The sequence below is a fragment of the Podarcis cretensis genome (genome assembly GCF_951804945.1).
Source record: "Podarcis cretensis genome assembly, chromosome: 6".
Lineage (NCBI taxonomy): Eukaryota > Metazoa > Chordata > Lepidosauria > Squamata > Lacertidae > Podarcis > Podarcis cretensis.
The window spans coordinates 90207849-90233218 of NC_137175.1; the positions used below are offsets into that span (position 1 = coordinate 90207849).

At 41.8% G+C, this 25370-nt stretch overlaps 1 protein-coding gene across 2 annotated transcripts in view; it reads right to left on the reverse strand.

The window, feature by feature from the left end:
* The window catches only part of HMCN1 (hemicentin 1), a 325809-nt gene that overhangs the window by 163004 nt on the left and 137435 nt on the right, over positions 1 to 25370 (reverse strand). For both annotated transcript variants that reach the window (XM_079980967.1, XM_079980966.1), the window contains 9 exons: positions 24311 to 24470; positions 22275 to 22449; positions 14865 to 14992; positions 11782 to 12054; positions 9302 to 9397; positions 8114 to 8308; positions 6555 to 6685; positions 2408 to 2555; positions 1400 to 1526 (listed from right to left, as the gene is read on the reverse strand). In XM_079980967.1, the coding sequence (XP_079837093.1) occupies positions 1400 to 1526; positions 2408 to 2555; positions 6555 to 6685; positions 8114 to 8308; positions 9302 to 9397; positions 11782 to 12054; positions 14865 to 14992; positions 22275 to 22449; positions 24311 to 24470 (1433 nt within the window). The remainder of the gene's footprint in view (positions 1 to 1399; positions 1527 to 2407; positions 2556 to 6554; positions 6686 to 8113; positions 8309 to 9301; positions 9398 to 11781; positions 12055 to 14864; positions 14993 to 22274; positions 22450 to 24310; positions 24471 to 25370) is intronic.

Genomic DNA, 25370 nt, shown 5'->3' on the forward strand with positions numbered 1-25370 from the left:
GCATGTTACTCGACTGAACACACTGAAGCACATTGTGTGTAGGTTGTATCTTTGTTTTGCTTTTCATGTGCTGCCATCTGTCACCACACTCCCTACTTCATTTTGCTTCCATCGGCCCAAAGGAAAGGACACCGCCTGCCTTTTCCCAATCACATTCACATTTTTTGTTTCTTCGTTTATTTTATGGGAGCTCTTTTGCACAGAACGGCTCTTGCACAAAACAGCTGTATTAAAAAGAACCGGTGCTGTTTTTTTCTAGGAAAAAAGAGGTGCTGGAACTCACCACAAATGCCTCCCTTGTTCTGTTGGAATGGCAATGGTGCCCACCTGAGAGGTGTCAGAACTGAGTTTCGATGAGTTCCAACAAAGAAAGGAAAAAAGAGGACTGATGTGCAGCCCAACTGTATCTGTGTACACCCATTTGGTTTAGACCACTGAGCTTTTTGGGCTTGCCGATCAGAAGGTTGGCGGGTTGAATCCCCGTGATGGAGTGAGCTCCCATTGCTCTGTCCCAGCTCCTGCCAACCTACCAGTCCAAAAGCACACCAGTGCAAGTAGATAAATAGGTACCACTGTGGCGGGAAGGTAAATGGCGTTTATGTGCACTCTGGTTTCTGTCATGGTATCCCGTTGCTCCAGAAGCAGTTTAGTCCTCCTGGCCACATGACCTGGAAAGCTGTCTGTGGACAAACGCCGGCCCCCTCGGCCTAAAAGTGAGATGGGCGCCTCAACCCTATAGTCGCCTTTGACTGGACTTAACCAGGAAGTTAGATTATCCTCCACCAGGGTCAGGGCCTTCTCAGTGATGGCTCCGACCTGGTGGAATGCTCTGTCCCATGAGACCAGGGCCCTGCAGGATTTAACTTCCTTCCACAGGGCCTGTAAGACAGAACTATTCCGCCTGGGTTTCAATTTGAACTTAGCCTGATCTTTTATTCCCCTTCCTTCCTTCCTTCCTTCCTTCCTTCCTTCCCTCCCCCTCCCTTTTTTATGAAGATTACCCGCTCTGGGATCCCACAGCTAATTCTCCCCTGGTCTCCTCACTGGCCCAAATAGGACTAAATTAGCCAGCTAGCCCTGGTGATCATCTAATGTTTATTGGATGGATTTCCCCCCTAAATTGATTTTTGATTTTATTGTTATTCACGTTTTATACTGTATTTTATGCTGTTTTTTTGTAGCATCAATTAAGTGTTTTAAATTTGTTGTTAGCCGCCCTGAGCCCGGTTTTCTGAACAGGGAAGGGCTGGGTATAAATGAAAATTTATTATTTATTTTTATTATTAACCTCCCAGGGGTCCTTTACGTTTACGTTTACTTTTACCGATATATCAACAGGAAGACAACAGTTCCTCATCTCTCTTTACTATCTTGTATCAATGTAAGAACGGGCACTTACTTTCCATCTTTGAACCACTGGATAATGGGGAGAGGAGTACCACTGACTCTGCATTCCAAGGTGGCATCGTGGTTGAGGACAACGGAAACTTCGCTAGATGTGTCAGCACCTCTTATGGTGGGTGGGACTTGGTGGGAAAGGAAACAATGAGAATCACTAGTCAAAGAGGAGGAAGAGAGCGGTTAAACAAAATGTATCATGCTCCCTGACTCTTATAGATGGGGCTGGATGACATTGAAAGAAGAAGCAACCAAAAATTAGTAAAGGCCAAGGTTAAAGCTTACTGGGAAATGATATATAATGAAATGAAAAGGATGTTTAAAATAACCTTTGTAAAAAAACAAACAACCCAATAAAAATAGAAGCTGTTCTTTTGGGAATTATAGGGAGAGAACTACCTAAAATGTATAGAAATTTATTCATGTATGCTACTACAGTGGCAAGAATGTGACTTGCCCGAAAATGGAAAGAAGCAGAAGTCCTAGCAAAGGAAGAATGGATACATAAAGTTATGGAATATGCAGAAACGGTGAAACTTACCGGAAGCATAAGAAATCAAGATAAGTTTTAAAAAAGATTGGAAATGGTTTGTCAAATATTTACAGATAATTCACAAATAGATAAAAACATTGGCAGGATTACTGTAACAATGCAGTATATATTTAAAGAAGATGAATAAAGGAGCAAATTAAGTTAATTCGGATATTAAAAGAAGATATTAAAAACAAATTTAAGGAACCGCAGAAAGAGGGGGAAGGAAGTCAAGTTTTGAAATGTCAAAATGATTGTGAAATTAGTGAAATGTATAAACTTGAAAAGTATAAACAAACAAACAAAATTAGTAAGGGCTGCAGGGCACTTAGATGCTATTATAAAAAGAGGCAAGAAAACCTGAGTTGGCATTAGGTGCCCCACCAGTGTTCTATAACTTATGCTTATGTTAAATGTCAGGTATACGTGAAATACCAAAGGCTACTTTTCAAGATTGCTGTCTTTAACAATACCAACCTCGCACATCTACATTGAAGAATTTCTCTGAGCTTCCTGCTATGTTGGTGGCTTTACATGAATACAGTCCGGCATCATCTGTTGCAGCTTTAAGAAGTTTCAACAGCTTCCCATTGTTCAAAATCTGCAGAGCGCTGCTCTCCACCACCTGAAAACAATCCAAGAACAACTAATTCAACACCTGCCAGATATAGCACCTGAATAATCTAACTCAGTGTTTCCCAACCTTAGGTCTCCAGCTGCTTTTGGACTACAACTCCCATCATCCCTAGCTAGCAGTACCAGTGGTCAGGGATGGTGGGAAATGTAGTCCGAAAACAGCTAGAGACCAAAGGTTGGGAAACACTGATCTAACTTACCCACACCATTTCCTGGGCCTAATTAGGCCAGTCATACTTTAAAAGTATTCCTGAAAGTTATAAAGCATGATCTGCAATCAGGAGTCATGGCAGAGGCTAAATAATTTTACAGATGGTAATAAATTATCACTATGATCTTCCAAATCTGAAGAGGCAGTTGTTTCCTTAACTAGTTTTCTACTAGGGCAAGGATGCAGACAGCAGGACTGGAAAAATCACTATAGCCCAGAGCTATAATAACCCTTCCACTCTTGCAGCCCATCACATCATGAGAACAAGTGAATAACTGATTTACCGTATTTTTCGCTCCATAAGACGCACTCCCCCCCCCCTAAAAAGTAAGGGGAAATGTCTGTGCGTCTTATGGAGCAAATGCGTAGTCCCTGGAGCTGAATTGCCCAGCGGCAAAAAGCAGATCATGCTTTTTTTTTTCTTCTTTTTTTTGGAAAAAGGGAAAGGGGTGTTGAAACAAAGCTGCTGATCGTTTGCCGATCAGGGAGAGAGATAAGGGCCGCTAGAGATAAAGGAGGCTGCCTGGGAGGGGGGAGATAAAGACAGCAAACTTGCAAAGGGGGGAAACAGGAAGACTAAAGCAATAAGGAGATAAATTAGAAGAAAAGGAGGAGCAAAAAACTGCTCCAGCTAAGACACTAAGGCAAACAAGAGGGAAAGGAGTGTTGAAAGGAAACAGCTGATTGGTGGGATCGGAAGAGAGATAAGGGCCGCTATTCACCATCAGATCGCATAGTATGTCCATGGCTACAGCCTGCACCAAAAAAAACACACATCCACTGTTTCCTGGGGCTGCAATGGTGCAAAAACGTGGTTACAAAGCATGGGTCCACATGGATCCTCAGGATTTTTGCATTGGGTCACCCCAAATTCACCATCAGATCACATGTCTGTGGCCACAGCATGAACCACAAAAATCATACATCCACTATTTTGTTCCGAATATTTTTTTTCTTGTTTTCCTCTTCTAAAAACTAGGTGCACCTTATGGTCAGGTGTGCCTTATGGAGCGAAAAATACGGTATATTGTTCAATACCTACTTCTCCAAACATTGAAAAGTTTCAGGGTCACGGAGTTTATCCAGGTTTGCTTTGCTTTGGAAGGACGTCACTGGAGACCTACTACTGTTTTTGCAATATTCGACTTGTTAGCACCTGTCTGTCTCGAGAGACAATGGAGTACGCCCCTGGGGGTGAAGTCAAGCCGCTGCATTGGCAGCACTGAAAGGACCTCCCTGGGGCGCAAGCCTGGGCAGTGTGTACCGAGGTCCTGGGCTGCCCAGATGACAAAACTCTTGGCTGTGTGGACCAAAAGAAAGCAGAGCAATGTATCTGGAACCAGCTTGGCTGCAGGGGTTGCCAAAAGGAGGAGTACAAGCTACCACCCAAGCATCTTAGGGTCTTCAGAAGATTGGAAAAAATTTAAAGTATATCTTCAAAAATATTGTAAAATTAAGGACTGTTAGAAAGATGTTGGAAAAAGAAAATTAGGTGGTTTTGGTAGAAATGATATAAAGGATTAAGTAAAAATGAGTTGATGAAATTGACGAAAGAGAGGACGTTAAATTATAATATATTGAATTAAATTACTTAAATGAAAATAAGGTTGGAAGGATTTGCTGAAATAACGATTTGAACTAGAATACAAAATTGGGAGGTGTGAGGAGGTCAAGGAAATAAGTAAACGAAGAAAGTTATGTAAAGGTTTAATCTGTTCTTTTTCTTTTTTAAGTGAATGTATTTTTTTTTCTGTTGCTGTTGTATTCTTTTTTTTTGTATTGTTCTTTTTTCTTTTTGTAACTTTTAAACTCTGAATAAATATTATTTTTTTAAAAAAAGCATCTTAGGGTCTTCAGATGAGTTTTACCCCTTAGCCTTTCATTCTCCTGGAGATATCACGCAAAGAAGTGGAGATTTAGGATCACAGCTTTCCTTCTCTTAGATGGGTATATTTGAGTTTATTTACAAATATAAAGTTTATTCTGAGTTTATTTACAAATCTCGAAGCTACCAGCATGAGTTTTACTAAACTGCGGGAGGCAGTGGAAGACAGAAGTGCCTGGCGTGCTCTGGTCCATGGGGTCACGAAGAGTTGGTCACAACTAAACGACTAAACAACAACAAACAAACAAATATAAAAGCTGGACACAGGTGGAGGTAAACCATACACATCACTTGGGAAGACAGGCAAACTAATGCCAGTGTACTGGAAGAAGCAAAAATCACCAGTGTTGAAGCAATGATTCTTCAACATCAACTTCATTGGACTGGTCATGATGTGCGGATGCCTGATTATCGTCTTCCAAAGCAACTACTCTATTCCAAACTTAAAAATGGAAAGCGTAATGCTGGTGGTCAACAAAAGAGTTTCAAAGACTCTCTCAAGGGAAATCTTAAAAAATGTAGTATAAACACGGACAACTGGGAAACACTGGCCTGCGAGCGCTCCAGTTGGAGAACAGCTTTTACCAAAGGTGTCATTGACTTTGAAGATGCCCAAACTCAGGACAAAAGGGAGAAATGTGCTAAGAGGAAGGCACGCTTGGCAAACCCTCACTGTGATCAACTCCCACCCAGAAACCTACGTCCCCACTGTGGAAAGACATGCGGATCCAGAATTGGCCTCCACAGTTACTTACGGACTCATTGTTAAAACTGTGTTCATGGAAAACAATCTTATTTGGCTATGAGAGATCGCCATAGAAGAAGAAGACTACAACATCTTCCCTAGCCATTGGCTATGCTGGCCGGAGATGATGGGAATTGGAGTATAACAACACCAGAAGGGCTATAGGTTCTACCCCCTGGCTCAAACATGCCAACAGACAGCTATAGTCCACTGAAGCCAAAAGTATGCCATGGCCTATGTCTAGCGCAATAAAAATCTATGACTTCTGAAGCCAAAAGCCTTCAATATGCCTTCTACTGTTGTAATGGTGGGATTTTGCCAGGAACTCAATAAAGACACAGTAATGAGGAAAGAGCATACTCAACTGCCAGGCATCTTGTTAACATCTTGCACCTAAACACCATGACATCTGTCTTAAGACATCCTCACAGGGTCAATTAATGACCCTGTTTGTCACCTGACAAATATATATATGGATTTGAGTACCTGTAGTCTACTTAAATTTGTCCACAACTGATGCTTGCTGCTTAATGGTCAGTTGTACGCAAGGGCATGGGTACTCTATACCCAAAGAAAAATCCAAATCCAGGATTTGGAGCTATGGTAAGGAGCTATAGCTTCAACTTGCAGAATAAAACATGCAGATGAGCTTAATTTGCATTCATATTTACACACAAACACACTACTCAACCTGGCTCCTAGTCTCAGGCTTCCAGGTAAATGAGAACAAGCATAGAAATAACAGCAGGAACATAGGTAGGTAGAGTAAAAGACAGGGCAGCAGGGGGGAGAATTCAGGAAACACTCTGAGCCACTATACTTCTTAATTAACAAATGACTGTTTTCACCAAAGTACAGTTCTTTGCAAGGGATTGCATGGAATGCCCATTGTAATCATTAAGCCACACAGCATCCTACCATTTGAAGTATAAACACTGCTTAAATATATGAAACACTCAGTCCAAATCTATCCGAAGGAGACAAGCATCACCAAAGAGCAGTTAGAACACACACACACAAAAATTAAATTACAGAGTTCTTCCTGAAAGCTTTCAGGTTGATTTTACTGGGGAAGAGGAATTAACTTTGTTGGGTTTTATTTATTTTACTTGCAGGGCGGGGGAGAATCGACCACACCTATACATACCTGAACATCAGCTTTGTACCAAGTGATGATGGGAAATGGGTTGCCAGATACCTCACAGAACAGACTGATGGGCTGATTAATAGTCACAGATGCATTTGTCACCTTGTCCTGATCTCTGATTTCAGGTGGAACTGCAATCAAAGAAGCTGAATGAATACTTACGTGAACATTTGGGTGCTTGGTTTTGCTTTTTAAAAACATATTCTTTTATTAACTATTTATTCATTTCATAAAATTTATAAGCTGCTAAATTGCAAAAACACACCCTCAAAGTGGTTTTTACAAAATGTAACACTGCAAAATCAAGAAAAATTTACAACCCTGCTTCGAAGCAAACAATAGTTAAAATACTAAAACAGATTAAAATTATCTCAATTTACTAAGTATCTGGGTAAAGGTAAAGGTAAAGGGACCCCTGACTATTAGGTCCAGTTGTGGCCAACTCTGGGGTTGCGGCACTCATCTCGCTTTATTGGCCGAGGGAGCCGGCATACAGCTTCCAGTTCAAGTGGCCAGCATGACTAAGGCGTTTCTGGCGAACCAGAGCAGCTCACGGAAACACCGTTTACATTCCCACCGGAGTGGTACCTATTTATCTACTTGCACTTTGACGTGCTTTCGAACTGCTAGGTTGGCAGGAGCAGGGACTGAGCAATGGGAGCTCACCCCGTCGCGGGGATTCAAACCGCCGACCTTCTGATCGGCAAGTCCTATGCTCCGTGGTTTAACCCACAGTGCCACCCGCATCCCTTAAGCATCTGGGTAGGCTTGTCAAAACAGGAACGTTTTTAGCAGGAACTGAGAAGGCTACAGTGAAGACACCTGCCTGATTTCACTAGGCAGAGAGTTCCAAAGGGCAAACACTGCCACACCAAACGACTGAGTTCTTACAAATGCAGAACGGGTATTATGTGGCACCTGCAGCAGTGCCAATTCCACTGATTGAAGTGGGCATTCTTGTCTTTTTTATTATTTAGCTTCCACTCACAATGAAGTGTTCCCCCCACCACTGGGGTTGACATTTATACAACTAATACCGAAAACCTAGCCAATTTGCAAGCAGAGCCTTGGTTTTTTAAAAAAAATCAATTTTGAAGTCAATTGAAAGAATAAAATAAATAAAATTTGTAAATAATAGCATTAGGTATAAGGTAAAGGACCCCTGGACGGTTAAGTTCAGTCAAAGGTGACTATGGGGTTGTGGCGCTCATCTTGCTTTCAGGCCAAGGCAGCCGGCATTTGTCCACAGACAGCTTTCTAGGTCATGTGGCCAGCATGACTAAACCGCTTCTGGTGCAATGGGACACCGTGGCGGAAACCAGAGCGCACAGAAACGCCATTTACCTTCCCGCCACAGTGGTACTTATTTATCTACTTGCACTCGTGTGCTTTCAAACTGCTAGGTTGGCAGGAGCTGGGACAGAGCAATGGGAGCTCACCCCGTCGCGGGGATTCGAACTGATGACCTTCCAATCAGCAAGCCCAAGGGGCTCAGTGGTTTAGACCACAGCGCCACCAGAGTCCCTATAGCATTAGAGAGATATTTGGTGCTTGTTTACCATGAACCTTCAGGTTGTAAGTTTTTTCTGTGCTTCCAGCTTCATTGACCGCAATGCAGACGTATTCCCCATTGTCATATGGTGTGACTGAAGCAATAACCAGCAGGGTGCCATCTTCCAAGATTGAAATGCCAGGTTCATTTCCAGTTAGCTCCTTGTTATTATGCAACCATTTTATCACAGGCTTTGGGGTACCTGCAAAGAAGGACAGAGCGTGCTATACGTGGCTTCTGAAATTTCACTTAAAAAAAGGAAATACTTTAATAATAAGGTTTTTGGGAGTCTTCAATGAAACACAGGCCAGTAATTTAACTGACACAAGCCCTGTATGGAGACCACAACAACCCAGGAAAAAAGCACTCCTAGATTGTCTAACAATGCACTTAGATAGTATATAATTTTAATTAAATTTTCTGTTTTACAATTTAAAATACTCATTTTTACATCCTTAAGATATCAATGACTTCCCTTCCTCTTTTTCCATGGTTCATTTTGCATATCATAAATCCCTGCATATTTTAGAAAAAAAAAAAACCCTATACCATTCAGTATTCCATTATTGCATCCATCAAAACTTGTTTACATTGTTGAATTTATCTTAATGCTGCCAGCATTTTCATCTGCACACAATTATTTCCCATATATTCAATAAATGTTTCCCAATCTTGTTAAAACGTATGTTTTCTTGTTCTCTTATTCTATATGTTAAGTCTACAAGTTATGCATATTCTGTCAACTTAAGTTGTAATTCTTCTTTAGTTGGGACCCACAATGCACCCCTATTGAAGTACAGTGGTAACTTGGGTTACATACGCTTCAGGTTATATACGCTTCAGGTTACACACTCCGCTAACCCAGAAATAGTGCTTCAAGTTAAGAACTTTGCTTCAGGATAAGAACAGAAATCGGGCTCCAGTGGCATGGCAGCAGCTGGAGGCCCCATTAGCTAAAGTGGTGCTTCAGGGTAAGAACAGTTTCAGGTTAAGAACGGACCTCTGGAACGAATTAAGTACTTAACCTGAGGTACCACTGTATGTCAGCACACCCAGTGAACTTTTAAAACAATTATCTGGGTTTTCTTCCACGCTACCAGGAGTAGCTACTGGCAATGTGGCAGAGAAGATGTCTCAGGCTTCCAAGAACAACTGCAGGAGATTCTAGGTGCATGAATAACATTGCATTCCATACCTTTGGCCGGACATGGGAAAGCAATTCGTTCCTTTGCTACCCTTTCCTGCAGTGGAGTGTTGTACGGCGGATCAAGCACACCTACAGTAGGAGGTTCTAAAGTGAGGAAGGAACAGAAATTAAATATTGTGTCGCTTGATTTCCCAAAATGTGTAAGTTTCTCAAAATTCTGTTTTAAAACTCAGAAATACGAATTAATCTGATACAGTGGCACCTCGGTTTTCGATCATTTCCGTTGACAAACATTTTGGTTTTCAAATGCTGTAAACCCGGAAATCAATGCTTCGGTTTTCGAACACGCCTCAGAAGTTGAACATGAAACATGGCTTCCGCTGAGTGCAAGATCCTGAGGCCTGGCTGTCAGCTACTGAGTTTTTGGTTTTCGAACGTTTCAGAACTCAAATGGTCTTCCACTATGGATTACGTTCGAAAACCGAGGTACCACTGTATTCAAATTACATGGTTTGATTCCTATTTTTTAAAGCACTTTTTAAAATACAAAGGTTTCAATCTCTGGGTAGCACATTTGGTTCCTCATTTCACTTCACATGGTGACTAGGGGTGCATTAGAACTTTTCAGTGGGGAAAAAACCCATGCATTCTCTGAATGCAAACCACATATGTCCGCAAGCCTGGCTTTTTACCTGAGGTTTGAAATAGGTAAAGGTAAAGGTAGAGGAACCCTGGAGGGTTACGTCTAGTCAAAGTATGGGGTTGCGGCACTCATCTCGCTTTCAGGCCGAAGGAGCCAGCATTTGTCTACAAACAGCTTTCCGGGTCATGTGGCCAGCAGGACTAAACTGATTCTGGCACAACAGAACACCATGACGCAAACCAGAGCGCATGGAAACACCGTTTACCTTCCTGCCAGAGTGGTACCTATTTATCTGCTTGCACTGGCATGCTTTCGAAATGCTAGGTTGGCAGGAGCTGGGACAGAGCAATGGTAGCTCACTCCGTCTCGGATTCGACCCACCAACCTTCCAATCGGCAGGCCCAAGAGGCTCAGTGGTTTAGACCACAGCGCCACCCATTCTCTGAATGCAAACCACATGTGTCCGCAAGCCTGGCTTTTTACCTGAGGCTTGAAACGCACCTTTGTGTCTACAGTGGTGCCCCGCAAGAAACCCAGAAACTCCAGCGGGTGCAGAATGCCACAGCGAGGCTCCTTACGGGGTCCTCACCACAGGATCCCATTCACTCAGTGCTATACCAGCTGCACTGGCTCCCGGTGGAGTACAGGATCAGGTTTAAGGTGCTGGTTTTAACCTTTAAAGCCCTATACAGCCTAGGACCCTCGTACCTACGGGACCGCCTCTCCTGGTATGTCCCACAGAGGAACTTACGGTCTTCAAACAAAAACATCTTGGAGGTCCCGGGCCACAGGGAGGTTAGGCTGGCCTCAACCAGAGCCAGGGCTTTTTCGGCTATGGCTCCGATCTGGTGGAATGCTCTGTCGCAAGAGACTAGGGCCCTGCGGGACTTGACATCTTTCCGCAGGGCCTGCAAGACGGAGCTGTTCCACCAGGCCTTTGGCCAGGGCACAGCCTGACCCCCTCCTTTGGCAATCCTCACAGAACTCTAGCCCAATGGTTGCCATTAATCTGATTTGAATTAATTTTATAATGAAATGATTTTAGAATGTTTTATTATTTTATTGTTGTTAGCCGCTCTGAGCCCGGCTTCGGCTGGGGAGGACGGGATATAAATAAAAAAATATTTTTATTATTATTTAATTGCCCATGTCTGATGTTACAGAGAAAGTGACAATTGCACTACTGAGGATATAGAGAAGAGAATTTTAAAATGCATCATTGAAAGCTTGTTTAAGGCTTTGCTGGCAGCATACATTAACTATACTGGAGATGTTAGAAACTTCAGGCTAATCTCTCATACATTCTAAATCTGAAGACTGCCGCATGTGTCCTTGTAGCTAAAAGAATTATCCAGAGAAAGTAGAAGTCTGCAAGACTCCTGTCATATACCATATTTTTTGCTCTATAAGACTCACTTTTTCCCTCCTAAAAAGTAAGGGGAAATGTGTGTGCATCTTATGGAGCGAATGCAGGCTGCGCAGCTATCCCAGAAGCCAGACTAGCAAGAACGATTGCTGCTTTCACTGCATAGCGATCCCTCTTGCTGTTCTGGCTTCTGAGATTCAGAATATTTTTTTTCTTGTTTTCCTCCTCCAAAAACTAGGTGCGTCTTGTGGTCTTGCTGCGTCTTATAGAGCAAAAAATACGGTACATACTGGCCAAACAAGCTCCCTCTCACTTCACTAAGAGAGAAAATGATACTGTTGAAACGAAAAGCTTGAACAAGATACCTGAGTGTCTCATCTCATGTTAAAAAGTTGAATCCTACTCAGATGAAATACATATTTTTTTCTCACATACTTCTTGTTTTGTGCTACTGCATACTAAAAACGAAAGGGACAATCCATTACTGTGCTAACATTTTTGGCTCCAACGCTATAGTACCTTGAACGTGGACCATTATCTCAGCTTCATCGCGGCCAGCAATGTTACTTGCCACGCATTTGTAGATACCCGAGTCTGATATCAAGACTTTGCTGATTCTGAGAGCCCTGTCTGAAGAGGCGCCATATTGCCTGTTGTCTACCAAAATGGGATTTTGGTCTTTAAGCCAAGTGATCGTTGGAGGTGGGATCCCATGTGCGTTGCAAGGTATATCGATTCTGGAACCAGCTTTTGCTTTCATCACTCGAGGTCCACGTTGTATCTTTGGAGGAACTAGGCAAAGTGAGTTAGTTAGTGCTGACACAGAAAGGTTTTATCAGATCATTCAGTAAGATATGATCGATGGGAGTGCAGCACCTGGCCTCTGTCGGGATCTCCGCTCAGCCAAGCTGATAAAGCTCATTTTCTTCCCGAGCCTTCAGAATTGCCTCCTGATGTGTTTAACGACCTGGAGCCTTTGATGAGGCTCCAAGGCACGTCCTCCCAGCAGAGCATCAAAACAGCACGCGGAAGTGATGAGATTTATGGCTACATTGCTATACTTTACTTTCTAGCTACGCAGACAGCTAAGAAATATACATGCTCTCTCTCTGAGAGCAGAGAGCAATGGAACAAAGAAACAAAGGAAACAGGAAACCACTAACGTCACATCCTGTCTCCTTTCCCGTGAGACTCCAATAGTGTGGAACTGCAGGAATGTAAACAGAGCCCTGTGACTCCACGCATCTGCATAGTGATAAGAACAGAAACTAACATCCTCCCCCTTTCTGTGAACACCACTGGGCAGCGTGTCAGTACAATCTCAGTACAAACCCAATTTCTGTACATAGGTACAGTGTTGATCCTTCGGAACAACCTTGGACAATAAATCAGCAGGCATGTAGGACACCGTTACGAGTCCTTTCTGAACACATTCTCTAGCATGTTGCAGCTTCAACTGCAAGTGCTTCGTGCTTTGCTTACAACTTTCAGAAGTCAGCAAAACTACACATGCTTTGTTGTCCTGATAAACCTGGATTGGACAACCTCTACGTGGATTAAAGACTTTGAAAATTAACGTAGAGCACCCTCTTAACTATCAACCCCAGCTAGCATGGCCAATGGTCAGAGCGGTGGTCCAGAAACATCTGGGGAGCCATAGGTTACCCATCCCTGCTCTTAACCATACTGATTGTGAAGCAAATTCCAATTGCTAAAGCACATAAAGAAGCATAAAAAGGTAAACGTAAAGGGACCCCTGACCATTAGGTCCAGTCATGACCGACTCTGGGGTTGTGGCGCTTATCTCGCTTTATTGGCCGCGGGAGCCTGCGTACAGCTTCCGGGTCATGTGGCCAGCATGACTAAGCCGCTTCTGGGGAACCAGAGCAGCACACGGAAACGCCGTTTACCTTCCCGCTGGAGCAATACCTATTTATCTACTTGCACTTTGAGGTGCTTTCGAACTGCTAGGTTGGCAGGAGCTAGGACCGAGCAACAGGAGCTCACCCCGTCGTGGGGATTCAAACTGCCGACCTTCCGATCGGCAAGTCCTAGGCTCCATAGTTTAACCCACAGCGCCAACCGCGTCCATAAAGAGGCATATGTTGAGTTTATTTAGGGCAGGATTCAATGTTGTGTTTTTAACATTGTTCCATCAGCGCAGGCATTCCAGCTTCCCAAACAGAACCATCTCCCCTCTCCTCCCCTTGAATATAGACAAGGAGGAGAGGATGCAGCCGCCAAGGCCCAGTCCTTGTGGTGTGCTAACTCTGAACTGCAGAGAGCAGAGAGCCAGCCGCCTTGGGCGGGGAAAATGGGGGAGCGGAGCAGAACGCAAGGAGTCTTCATTATTATTTTTTAAATGCTTTTTACATGCGTGTCTAATCTTGCCCCCTTTTCCCATTTATTTATTGGTGTGTGTTTTTATTTTTTTGTAAATCTACCAAAGATAATAATAATAATTTTTAAAAATGGGATTAAGGGGTTTTCTCAGGATAGTGGAGGGCTTGTATGCTGTGTCCCGTTGGTACAAATGCCCTGTGGGCAGGAGAACAAAAAAAAGGGGGAGTTGAGGAGGGTCAGTTGGAGAGCAGTGAGAAATGACCCTATTTCCCCCCGAGGTATGTTGGCAGGTCTGTGATTTTGTGGGTTTCTTTTTTAAAAAATATAATATTTTATTAGTGTTTTTTTAGATGTATCATTTTCAACAGTAATTAAACATGCTTTTACATCTTATTCACATTTTTGACTTCCATCAACCCTGTCTGAAAATTTTCCAATCTAATCTCTCAGTATGCATTTCTTATCTTCCCCATTCCATTTCAAATTCATAACCAATATCTCTATCTTCTTCTACTTTGTAACACTTCGTATATTTCTCCTTACAAAACTTCTTGTAGTCCTACTAGCGTAATTCGTTGATTACAGATTTTGTGGGTTTCTTTGGCATCTGGAAAAGCTGTTAAAGATGCCTGCTACACTGCACTTTCTTTCCATTAATGTCAGGGAACTGACATCAGAGCGAGAGGCGGAGGCAGGACTCCAGAGCGATGCTGGAGAGGGGACCAGCAGGGGGGAAGGAATTCAGCGTAACACCAGTAGAGAAGAGAGGGAGATGGAGGAATTGGTGACAGGGCTCCGAGACCCTTCACCAGAAACTAGTGGAGAGAGCGCTGGCACGTCCCAGCCTTCCCCTTACTTGCGCAGACGAGTTCCGCGCAGGGAACATAGGCGGAGACTTGGCGTCAAACAGCTTTTATGCTGGAAGAGGTTCAAGAAACGCCCACTGACGGATTCTGCAAGTGACTAACAGGTCACGGAGGGTGAGCTGTGAGCCTAAGCACGGTTGGGCAAGCAATCAAACTAAACTGAAGGCAATTTACGCACAAGTAACCCCCTTAGAACCATTACAATTAAGATAGGATTTGTGGAAGAGGACATTCCAACAGACTCTGCCCAAGAAACCTTAGGGTGTCAAGACCCAGGCATCCCTCCTAAAAAAATATGGGAAGATTCTGGTGCCAGCAACTGAATGTATATCTAGATTTTTTTTCCCCCCCACTGACTCAGAAAGGACTCTTACTGCACTCTAAACAGCTTACCATGTACATTGAGCTTCACTGACTGAGTCACATTCCCGGCAATGTTTGTGGCTACACAGAGATACATGCCACTGTCTGAAACCCGTGTCTCTGTGATCTTCATTGAACCTGAAGGGAGGAAGGTGTGTCTGGAAAAAATAGGAAACAGATATAACTGTATAAATATTTACCATGAGGGGGAATGCACGTTGCTGAGATATTAGTAATGAATACCACATGCTAAACGGCATCTGTTCAGTATTATTTTTTGCTCAGATTGGCCTGGTTTTCACCTAACTAGGCTTGTGATCTGTCTTACTTCTTCCTTCTACATACCTCGCGAATGAAGTAAGAGACTGAGAACAACCCAAAAAAAATTTCCCTTTTAAATATGCCATGCCATCCAATCTATGGAGAAGTTAGTGGATTTTTCTATTGTGCTTTTACACTTGAGGAAGTGTCCCCCAGCCCATATATCATTGCATGGTGTGTTAACTGAAAACAGGAACTGAGGGACATCCATTGGAATTAAAACTTTACTGGTCCAGAAACAGGTCCCTTTGGGTGTTAGCCACTGAAGGAGGTGTACCAAAATGGCTGGGCACAGGGCCCCACTGACCATAAAAACTGCAATGTTCCTCACTCCTGTTTGTGGGCAGCTGAAGGGAACTGTATAACCTGTCCAAGAGTAGCTTGATATTGCTGCTGAGTGCACAACAAGCATGCACAAAACCTATAAAATCTTTGGAGAAAAGCACATTTCTAACAATACAGTGGTACCTCGGGTTAAGTACTTAATTCGTTCAGGAGGTCCATACTTAACTTGAAACTGTTCTTAACCTGAAGCACCACTTTAGCTAATGGGGCCTCCTGCTGCTGCCGTGCCACAGGAGCACAATTTCTGTTCTCATCCTGAAGCAAAGTTATTAACCTGAAGCACTATTTCTGGGTTAGCGGAGTCTGCAACCTGAAGTGTATGTAACCTGAACCGTATGTAACCTGAGGTACCACTGTATCTGTATTTCACCTCACGTATTGTTTTGGGAAACACAATTTACATAAAGGTAAAGGTAAAGGACCCCTGACAGTTAAGTCCAGTCGCGAACAACTCTGGGATTGCGGCACTCATCTCGCTTTACTGGCCAAGGGAGCCAAAGTTTTATCCGCAGACAGTTTTTCTGGGTCATGTGGCCAGCATGACTAAGCCACTTCTGGTGAAACCAGAGAAGTGCCCTGAAATGCCGTTTACCTTGCCGCCAGAGCGGTACCTATTTATCTACTTGCACTTTGATGTGCTTTCAAATTGCTAGGTTGGCAGGAGCAGGGACTGAGCAACGGGAGCTCACCCCGTCACGGGGATTCGAACCGCCAACCTTCCGATCGGCAAGCCCTAGGCTCAGTGGTTTAGACCACAGCGCCACCCGCAAATTACATAGGCTCACGTTGAAATGTAAACTGAACCAAATTTCTCCCCCATCCCTGGTCAGAAGAAGTAACAGACCATATATTTAATGTATTCTTTGAAAAGGAGGGATTCTCTATGTTAGTAATAGTCTTATACTTATACCATGCTTATACTTCATCCTAAAGTCATTAATGCTGATTTACAACAAATTACTATACTGCTACTAACAGCAAAGCAGTGTACTGCAGGAAAAAAAATGGAAAAACAGAAATCTTCCTACCATAACTTGATTAAGAAAAACATGACAAACTATATTAGTGATAAAACATACATATGAGGAAAAACACAATACTTAATAATCAAGGAAACAAATTGATTGAAAGGTGGGTCTTGTTTTTCCATTTCTGGAATGACAAAGTAAATGATTATATTTCCCCCTTTAATGTATTCATGGTATTATAGAGTTTTGGTTCTATTGTCTCTCTCCCCTCTTCATATGTCATTTCCTTGTTGCTACTGTTGTTTGTTTTTCCTATTTTTCATTTATTTATTTTCTTGTCTTTTTTTCTTCTTGAATGAGAAGCAAAGCTGCTCAATGTATAATGGCTTTCATCCCACACTGTCACAACCTAGCACTGATAAAATTTATTTTTAAAAAGAAAAATAAATAGGTATCCATGCCAAAACGAAGTGCATCTTAAAACAGAACTACGATTTCGTTCCCAAGTGTATATTCTGACGCTATGTCTGAGTCATATAATCCCAGTCAGGTGAGGAACAGAAAATGAGGGGCAGGGAGAAAGTGAAGCCAAGCTAAACAGCAGATAGACAAAGCCATGACAGGAATGAGATTTGGAAACAAGAAAAAGCTGGGAGACAGGAGAAAAACCTGACGCAAGACCAAGAATGACGCTACACAATCAGCAACTGCACATGATATCTGTTGCTGAACAATACCCACTTCCAACTGTAAATCAAGGCAGCCCCACATTTTTTAAAAAAATCCCAATAATAGCATTTCATGAAGAAAGTTCTTGGACAGGAATGGGAAACTGGATCTGCCCCATGGGCCAGATCCTGACCACTCCCAGCCCCTGCAGGCCAGCGAGACCCCCGCCTACCACCTGAGAACCATCTGACGTGAAGCTAAGTGTTCGCCTTTGTGGTTCGAAATCAAACTGCACCAGCAATGACACAGAGGGCTAGAAGGTCCAGCCTTCTCTTAGCACCAGTTAAATTGACTAAAATGTACAAGACAAGAACTAATGAGTGCTGGAAATGAAAAGGAAGGGAAGGTGTCTTCTACCACCTGTGGTGGACTTGTAAAGTAAGGTTACCAGACGTCCCCGTTTCCCGGGGACAGTCCCCAGATTTACACAGGTTTACCCCAGATTCAACTGAAGTTGAAAAGTGTCCCCGGATTCATTGAAAAAAATCTGGTAACCTTATTGTAAAGAGGTGAAGGCTTTCTGGGAAATGGTATATAATGAGCTAAAGAAAATGTTTAAAAATACTTTATTGTTAAAAAGCCATTATTGTTAAAATTTGATTTGTAAAAATTTGGATAACTAATAATCATATTAAAAAGCCTTTGAGCAAGCTAATACCTTGCTTTTTATCTACCATCCTAAAACCAATTGCAATTATTCTGAAACAAAAAGAAAACTTTACTTAATGTATTTTTTTAAAAAAAAATGTGGTATTTTTGTGCCTCTGTTCTAGCCAAAACCTAGACAGATCCCCCTATAGACTTACTCTTCTTATATCATCTGGGGGTGGGGAAAATTCAAAAATACAACTCCCCACATGCCAACTGAAATGGTAAGCCTACACCACCTGACTGCTTTGAACACGTGTTTCTACTCTGGGTTCAAAACCAAAAGGTGTGGATCTCTTAAAATGGAGAGACTACAACGTTGCAATTTATTTTGCAAACTATTGTGTCGTTGCAGACATCGCTGTCTATACATGATGGCCCCGATCCAATGCACAAGAGCAGCACACGGCTAAGCAGCAAAGCTATTGGAATCAGGCCCGTATCGGGAATCTGGCAGTAAAAGGGAAGGCACTGATATGTCTACAATATGTTGTCTTACTGCGGCCGAATATGAGTTTGAGACTCAGCACTGAGTTCTTGCAATGTGGCTTCCATGCTTCAGTTATTGGGGGTGGGTGGATTAATTTCATAAGACTTTTCTGCTCAGAAACGTTTCAAGGCTTTATGGATGAGTTGGCATTTTCTTGTTGCTATTCTTATGTCAAACAATGTTCTATAAAGCTACCCCTGGCCTGAAAGAATGAAGCATTTCAGAAAGTTTGAATCTTGTTTTGTTCTTGTAACCACATATTAGAAGAGGGCACATAGCATTACTAATACATAAGCGATAAGAGCAGCCAGAGAGTGTGGAAACTGCATTGTAAAATCCTATTAGATTGTCTAATTTGAACAAAGTGTATTTTGCAATACAAATTCACAATACTGCCTTGTACTCAGCATGGAAAACCACAAAAAGCACAGTGGGATTTGGAAGAATTTGTTGATTCTGATGCAAACCCTCCAGTGTCAACTTAAGGATTTCAGCAAACAGACTAGAGAAACCGGAATCAAAATTTTGGACCCTAGAGAACTGAGATAAAGCTAACATTTCTGGCACAACCCAGGAAACTGTATTAAAAGACCACACCAGAAAGATTTTTTTTGTTTGTACATTTGTGCGTTTTACTGAATGAAAAATCAGGCAGCCATGCAAATATGCGAGCAATCAACAAGGCAAATTTACAATGGTGAACCTCAGGCAGACCGTATCTGTGCGACGAACTTATTTATGAGTTTTATATCATTTAACACCATGGCTTCCCCTCAAAGAACCCTACTACTTATAAATTGGTGAGGTTGCTGAGAAAGATCACCTGCTTCCTCCCGCACAGAACTACATTTCCTTGGATTCCCTATAAAAAGGAAATTAAAAACGAAAAAAAAGGCACATTGCACTACGGAACTCCCGTTCCCAGTGAACGCAAATAAAAAAGTAGAATGAAACACTTCAAACAACTTTACACACAAGGGCCACAGAAAGAGATGGATATCGACCAATTTCTGAAAACTTATGGATTACAAAAAATCTCTCAAGAAAACAAGTTATTCCTGAATTATAAAATATCTGAACAGGAGGTGGAAGGTGCCATCCAGAACATGCAGCTGGGTAAATCTCCAGGGCCAGACGGTTTAACCTCTAAGTACTATAGATCTTTGAAAGATTGGTTAATTCAACCACTAAAGGAGGTTTGCAACGAAATTTTGGAGGGGGAAAAAGCGCCAGAGTCGTGGAAAGAAGCATACATTACACTTATACCGAAAACTGAGTCTGAAAAGACACAACTTAAGAATTACCGCCCCATATCTCTGCTTAATGTGGATTACAAAATTTTTGCTGACATTTTGGCCAAAAGGCTGAACAAAGTTTTAATGGAAGAGATACATAAAGATCAAGCTGGTTTTCTCCCGGGTAGACATTTGTCTGACAATACAAGGAATATAATTAACATTTTAGAAATGCTTCAAACAAATATTAACACTAAAGCAGTTTTGATATTTGTGGACGCGGAGAAAGCTTTTGACAACATCTCTTGGAGTTTCAAGAAGAAAAATCTTCAGGGGATGGGGGTTGGTCAAGGTTTCGAAAACGGTATAGGTGCAATTTATTCAGAACAAAAGGCTAAATTGATAGTTAATAATATGGTGACAGAAGAATTTAAAATGGAAAAAGGGACACGACAAGGCTGCCCAATTTCCCCACTGCTTTTTATTTCGGTCCTGGAGGTCCTGCTAAATATGATTAGAAGGGACCACTTGATTAAAGGTATCCAGGTCGGAGCCAAACAATACAAACTTAAAGCTTTTGCAGATGACCTAGTATTGACATTACAGGAGCCAGAATCTAGTACTAAAAGGGTTTTGGAATTAATCCAGGAATTTGGTCAAGTGGCTGGTTTTAAATTAAATAAATTAAAAACTAAGGTTTTGGAGAAAAATTTAACACCAAAAGAGAAAGAGAGGTTTCAGAAGGAGACAGGTCTAACATTGGTAAAAAAAGTAAAATATCTAGGGGTGAACATGACTGCTAAGAATGTGAATTTGTTTAAAATAACTATGAGAAATGCTGGTCAGAAGTGAAAAAAGATCTTGAAATGTGGTCAAACTTGAAACTTTCCTTGTTAGGCCGAATTGCTGATATCAAAATGAATGTATTGCCAAGAATGTTGTTTTTGTTTCAATCATTGCAAATAATAGACAAGATGGACTGTTTCAAGAAGTGGCAGAGAGATATTTCTAGATTTGTCTGGCAGGGCAAGAAGCCCAGAATAAAATTTAAAATACTTACCGATGCAAAGGACAGAGGTGGATTTGCCCTGCTGGACTTTAAGTTGTATTATGAATCAGCAGCTTTTTGCTGGCTGAAAGAATGGCTGCTTCTTGAGAACACAGACATTTTGGACTTAGAAGGCTTTGACAATGCTTTTGGGTGGCATGCATATCTGTGGTATGACAAGGTTAAAGTGCATAAGGCTTTTAAAAATCATATTGTCAGAAGAACATTGTTTAATGTCTGGACAATATATAAAGACTTACTTGAAAATAAAACCCCAAGGTGGTCATCACCTATGGAAGCGAAGGCTCTGAAAAAACTCAATATGGATGCCAACTGGCCAAAATATTGGGAGATTTTGGAGCAGGAAGGTGACAAATTGAAATTGCAGAGTTTCGAGAAATTAAAGGATAAAGTGCGAGATTGGCTTCACTATTTTCAAATAAGGGAGGCTTATAATCTAGATAAAAAAATTGGTTTCCAGGTGGAAAAATCAAAACTAGAAACAGAATTGTTAGAATCCAAAGCTAAGACATTATCAAAAATGTACAACCTGCTGCTGACATGGAATACTGAGGATGAAACGGTAAAATCTGCTATGATAAAATGGGCACAAGATATCGGCCATAACATTATGTTTGCTGACTGGGAACAGTTGTGGACCACTGGTATGAAATTTACGGCATGTAATGCCTTAAGAGATAATATTATGAAAATGACTTACAGGTAGTACATGACCCCAGTCAAGCTTGCAAAAATCTATCATCTGCCCGATAATAAATGTTGGAAATGTAAAGAGACTGAAGGTACATTCTTTCACCTCTGGTGGACGTGCCCAAGGATTAAGGCTTTCTGGGAAATGATCTACAATGAATTGAAAAAGGTATTTAAATATACCTTCTTGAAGAAACCAGAGGCCTTTCTCCTGGGTATGGTCGGCCAGGTGATGCCAAAGAAGGATAGAACTTTTTTTATGTATGCTACAGCAGCAGCAAGAACACTCATTGCAAAGCACTGGAAGACACAAGATCTACCCACCCTGGAAGAATGGCAGATGCAAGTAATGGACTATATGGAATTGGCTGAGACCAGGGAGAAGAGTCGGTGGAAGAAGATTGGAAGAAATTTAAAATTTATCTACAGAAACACTGTAAAATTATTGAATGTTAATGACGTTGGAATAAAATGAAGTGGTTCTAGTAATAAGGTAAAATAAGAATATGCAAGAAGGGATGAATATCAGATGAAAATTTGAAGTTAGAATATGTGAAGATAAATAATTAAGGGAAAAATATGAGGTTATGAATTTGCTGAATAAATTTTTAAATGGAATACAAAAAAGGGAGGTGTGAGGAAGTCACGAAAATAAGTAAATGAATGTAAGATATTAGAGGGATTTTTAGTTTTTATTTCTTTCTTTTTATGTTAAATTTTTGGTTTTTGTATCTTTGTATTTTTTTCTTGTGTGTTATAATTTTGTAACTCTTTTTTGTTAAAAATTTAATAAACATTATTAAAAAAAAAAAGTAGGATGAAACACTACTTTTGGATACCTTAAATATAACTTTGTAGATCTTTATAAACACAAGAGAGTATCTAGCAAGCCCTGGATGTTTTTATTTTGAATTTGCCCTACAGACGACAAACAAATACTCTTACCTTGGAGAGTATGGAGAGATAAGCTGCATTTCTTTAGCCCAGGTTATTATAGGTGGCGGCAAACTTTTCACCTCACAGGGAAGTGTGACTTCTTCGCCTGCGGTCACTGAAATCTCTATCGGATTGTCCCGCGAAAATCCTTGCAGATCTCCAGGTCTGGACACTCTAGGTTTCACTGCAATAGAACATTCATATAATCAAAGCATATCCAGGTATTCTTTTCCTGTATGTTTCGCCCTAGAAATCCCCTTTTACCCTTTCATTCCTATTTTGTTTTATTTGGCATCTGTTATTATATTTGGTTCTGTTTTACTATCGCTGTTGTTATTGCACATGCACTCATCCAGGCACCAAAGCATATTACAGTGGTACCTCGGGTTAAGTACTTAATTCGTTCCGGAGGTCCATACTTAACCTGAAACTGTTCTTAACCTGAAGCACCACTTTAGCTAATGGGGCCTCCTGCTGCCGCCACGCCGCCAGAGCACGATTTCTGTTCTCATTCTGAAGCAAAGCTCTTAACCCGAGGTAATATTTCTGGGTTAGCAGAGTCTGTAACCTGAAGCGTCTGTAACCTGAAGCTTATGTAAGCCGAGGTACCACTGTATATACAGAAACATTCCACTTTAGCTTAATGTGTGCTGCATTCCGGATCCACTGCATGCTCCACTCACAACTGCCAAAAATGCTTGTTGTCAAAACACTGGAACTGGAGGATAGAGGCAAAGGGATAATCACTATCCCACTCCCTGCTGAATCCTAACCCAAGGCTGGATTTCAATTCAGGTCATCCAACAGTCTATCCTCTGGACTTCTAAAGCTCCCCATGTGGGCTATCTTGCCAGGCATGAATATTTAGGTGTCAGTTACTGAGCAACTTGATAAATGCAGTAATGAACTGCATAGTGGGGTGGACCTTTCCCTTCTCCTTCCCTTTCTCCTTTCCCCTTTCCTTTCCTTGGCAATCACTCGTAGCCAAGTAAGATTGCCTCCCATAACCACGGTTTTAAAAGTGAGCCCATAAGTGACTGTGGAGGCCAATTCTGGATCCACACATCCTTCCACAGTGGGGACGTAGGTTTCCAGGCAGTTGTTGATCACGGTGAGGGTTTGCCAAGTGTGCCTTCCTCTTAGCGTGTTTCTCCATTTTGTCCTGAGTTTAAGCGTCTTCAAAGCCCATGACACCTTTGGTAAAGGCTGTTCTCCAATTGGAGCGCTCACAGGCCAGTGTTTCCCAGTTGTCTGTGTTTATATTATATATATATATATTAGATTTGCCTTGAGAGAGTCTTTAAACCTCTTTTGTTGACCACCAACATTACGCTTTCCACTTTTAAGTTCGGAATAGAGTAGTTTCTTTTGAATGCGATAATCAGGCATCCACACAACATGACCAGTCCAACGAAGTCGATATTGAAGAATCATTGCTTCAACACTGGTGATCTTTGCTTCTTCCAGTACATTGATGTTAGTTCGCCTGTCTTCCCAAGTGATGTGTAAAATTTTTCAGAGACACCATTGATGGAATCTTTCAAGGAGTTGGAGATGGCATTTATAAGTGGTCTACAATTCGCAAGCATACAGTAAGGTTGGAAGTACAATAGCTTTGTAAACAAGCATTTTGGTTTCCCTGCGAATGTCCTGGTCTCCAAACACTCTGCAGTTCAATTGCGAGAAAGCTGCACACACAGAGCTCAGGCGATGCTAGATTTTGGCATCAATGTCGGCCCTTGTGGAAAGGAAACTGCCCAGGTAGGTGGAAGTACTCATCTGACAGCCAGTTGGTCACCTCACTGCTGCTTGCAGTAACCGGAACGGGTTATTTCTGGGTTTTGGTATCGCGCATGTGCAAAAGCACTAAATCACGCTTTGTGCATGCGCAGAAGCGCCGAATCGCGACCTGTGCATGTACAGACACAGCGTTGCAGGTTGCAAACTGTGCGGGTTGCGAACGTGCCTCCCGCACGGATCATGTTCGCAACCCGAGGTTCCACTGTAAACATAATCTGAATACGCAGGCTTTAGTATTTACTTACCATAGACAGTCAGTTGAACTTTGCGTGTTGCATAGCCTGCCGCATTCGTTGCAGTGCAGATGTATTCCCCAGACTCCTCGCCTCCTGGAGAAACTACGTAGAGACTCCCATCAGACCCCACAGAAAATTTCAGATTGCTGGGAGAAATCACCTCTCCTTTCTGGGGAAGACAGGGAAAAGCCAATGGGATGAACTTAATGAGATGAGATAATGTAAGAATATCTCAGAATTCTTTACAGAATATTTTTTTAAAAAAATGTTTCTTTTGACGCTGCCTTTACATTGAAATGGACAGTATGGCAACAATTACATCAACTTCCTGACTTGTGCAAGCAACGTCAATTGTGTGAAATGATGCAGGCAGTGAAGCGAATGATGTAGCACTTGGTGGAGAATGAATTGCAGCAAAATGGAAATGGCGCTGACTGTGAAATACAGAATGAAAATCACTGCTCTTTTACAGCCCTACGTAAGAATAGCTATGCTGTCAGAACAATGATCCATCTAATTCCATAGCCTTGCTGAGTTAGCCTTCTCTGCTTGATTATTGGTATATATATATATATATATATATATATATATATATATACACACACACACACACACACACACACACACACACATACTGTATGTATGTATGTATGTATGTGTGTGTGTGTGTGTGTATATATATATATATATATATATATATATATATATATATTCATTGTTTAGCTGATGTCCTTTAACTGTTTTATTGATTATTACATTAATTATTGCTTGCTGCCTCAGCTGTTGGAAGTGAATAATAATAATAATTTATTATTTATACCCTGCCCATCTGGCTGGGTTTCCCCAGCCACTCTGGGCGGCTTCCAACAAAACAGTAAAATTCAATAACCTATTAAACATTAAAAGCTTCCCTAAACAGGGCTGCCTTCAGATGTCTTCTAAAAGTCTGGTAGTTGTTTTTCTCTTTGACATCTGACAGGAGGGCGTTCCACAGGGCGGGTGCCACTACCGAGAAGGCCCTCTGCCTGGTTCCCTGTAACTTGGCTTCTCACAGTGAGGGAACCGCCAG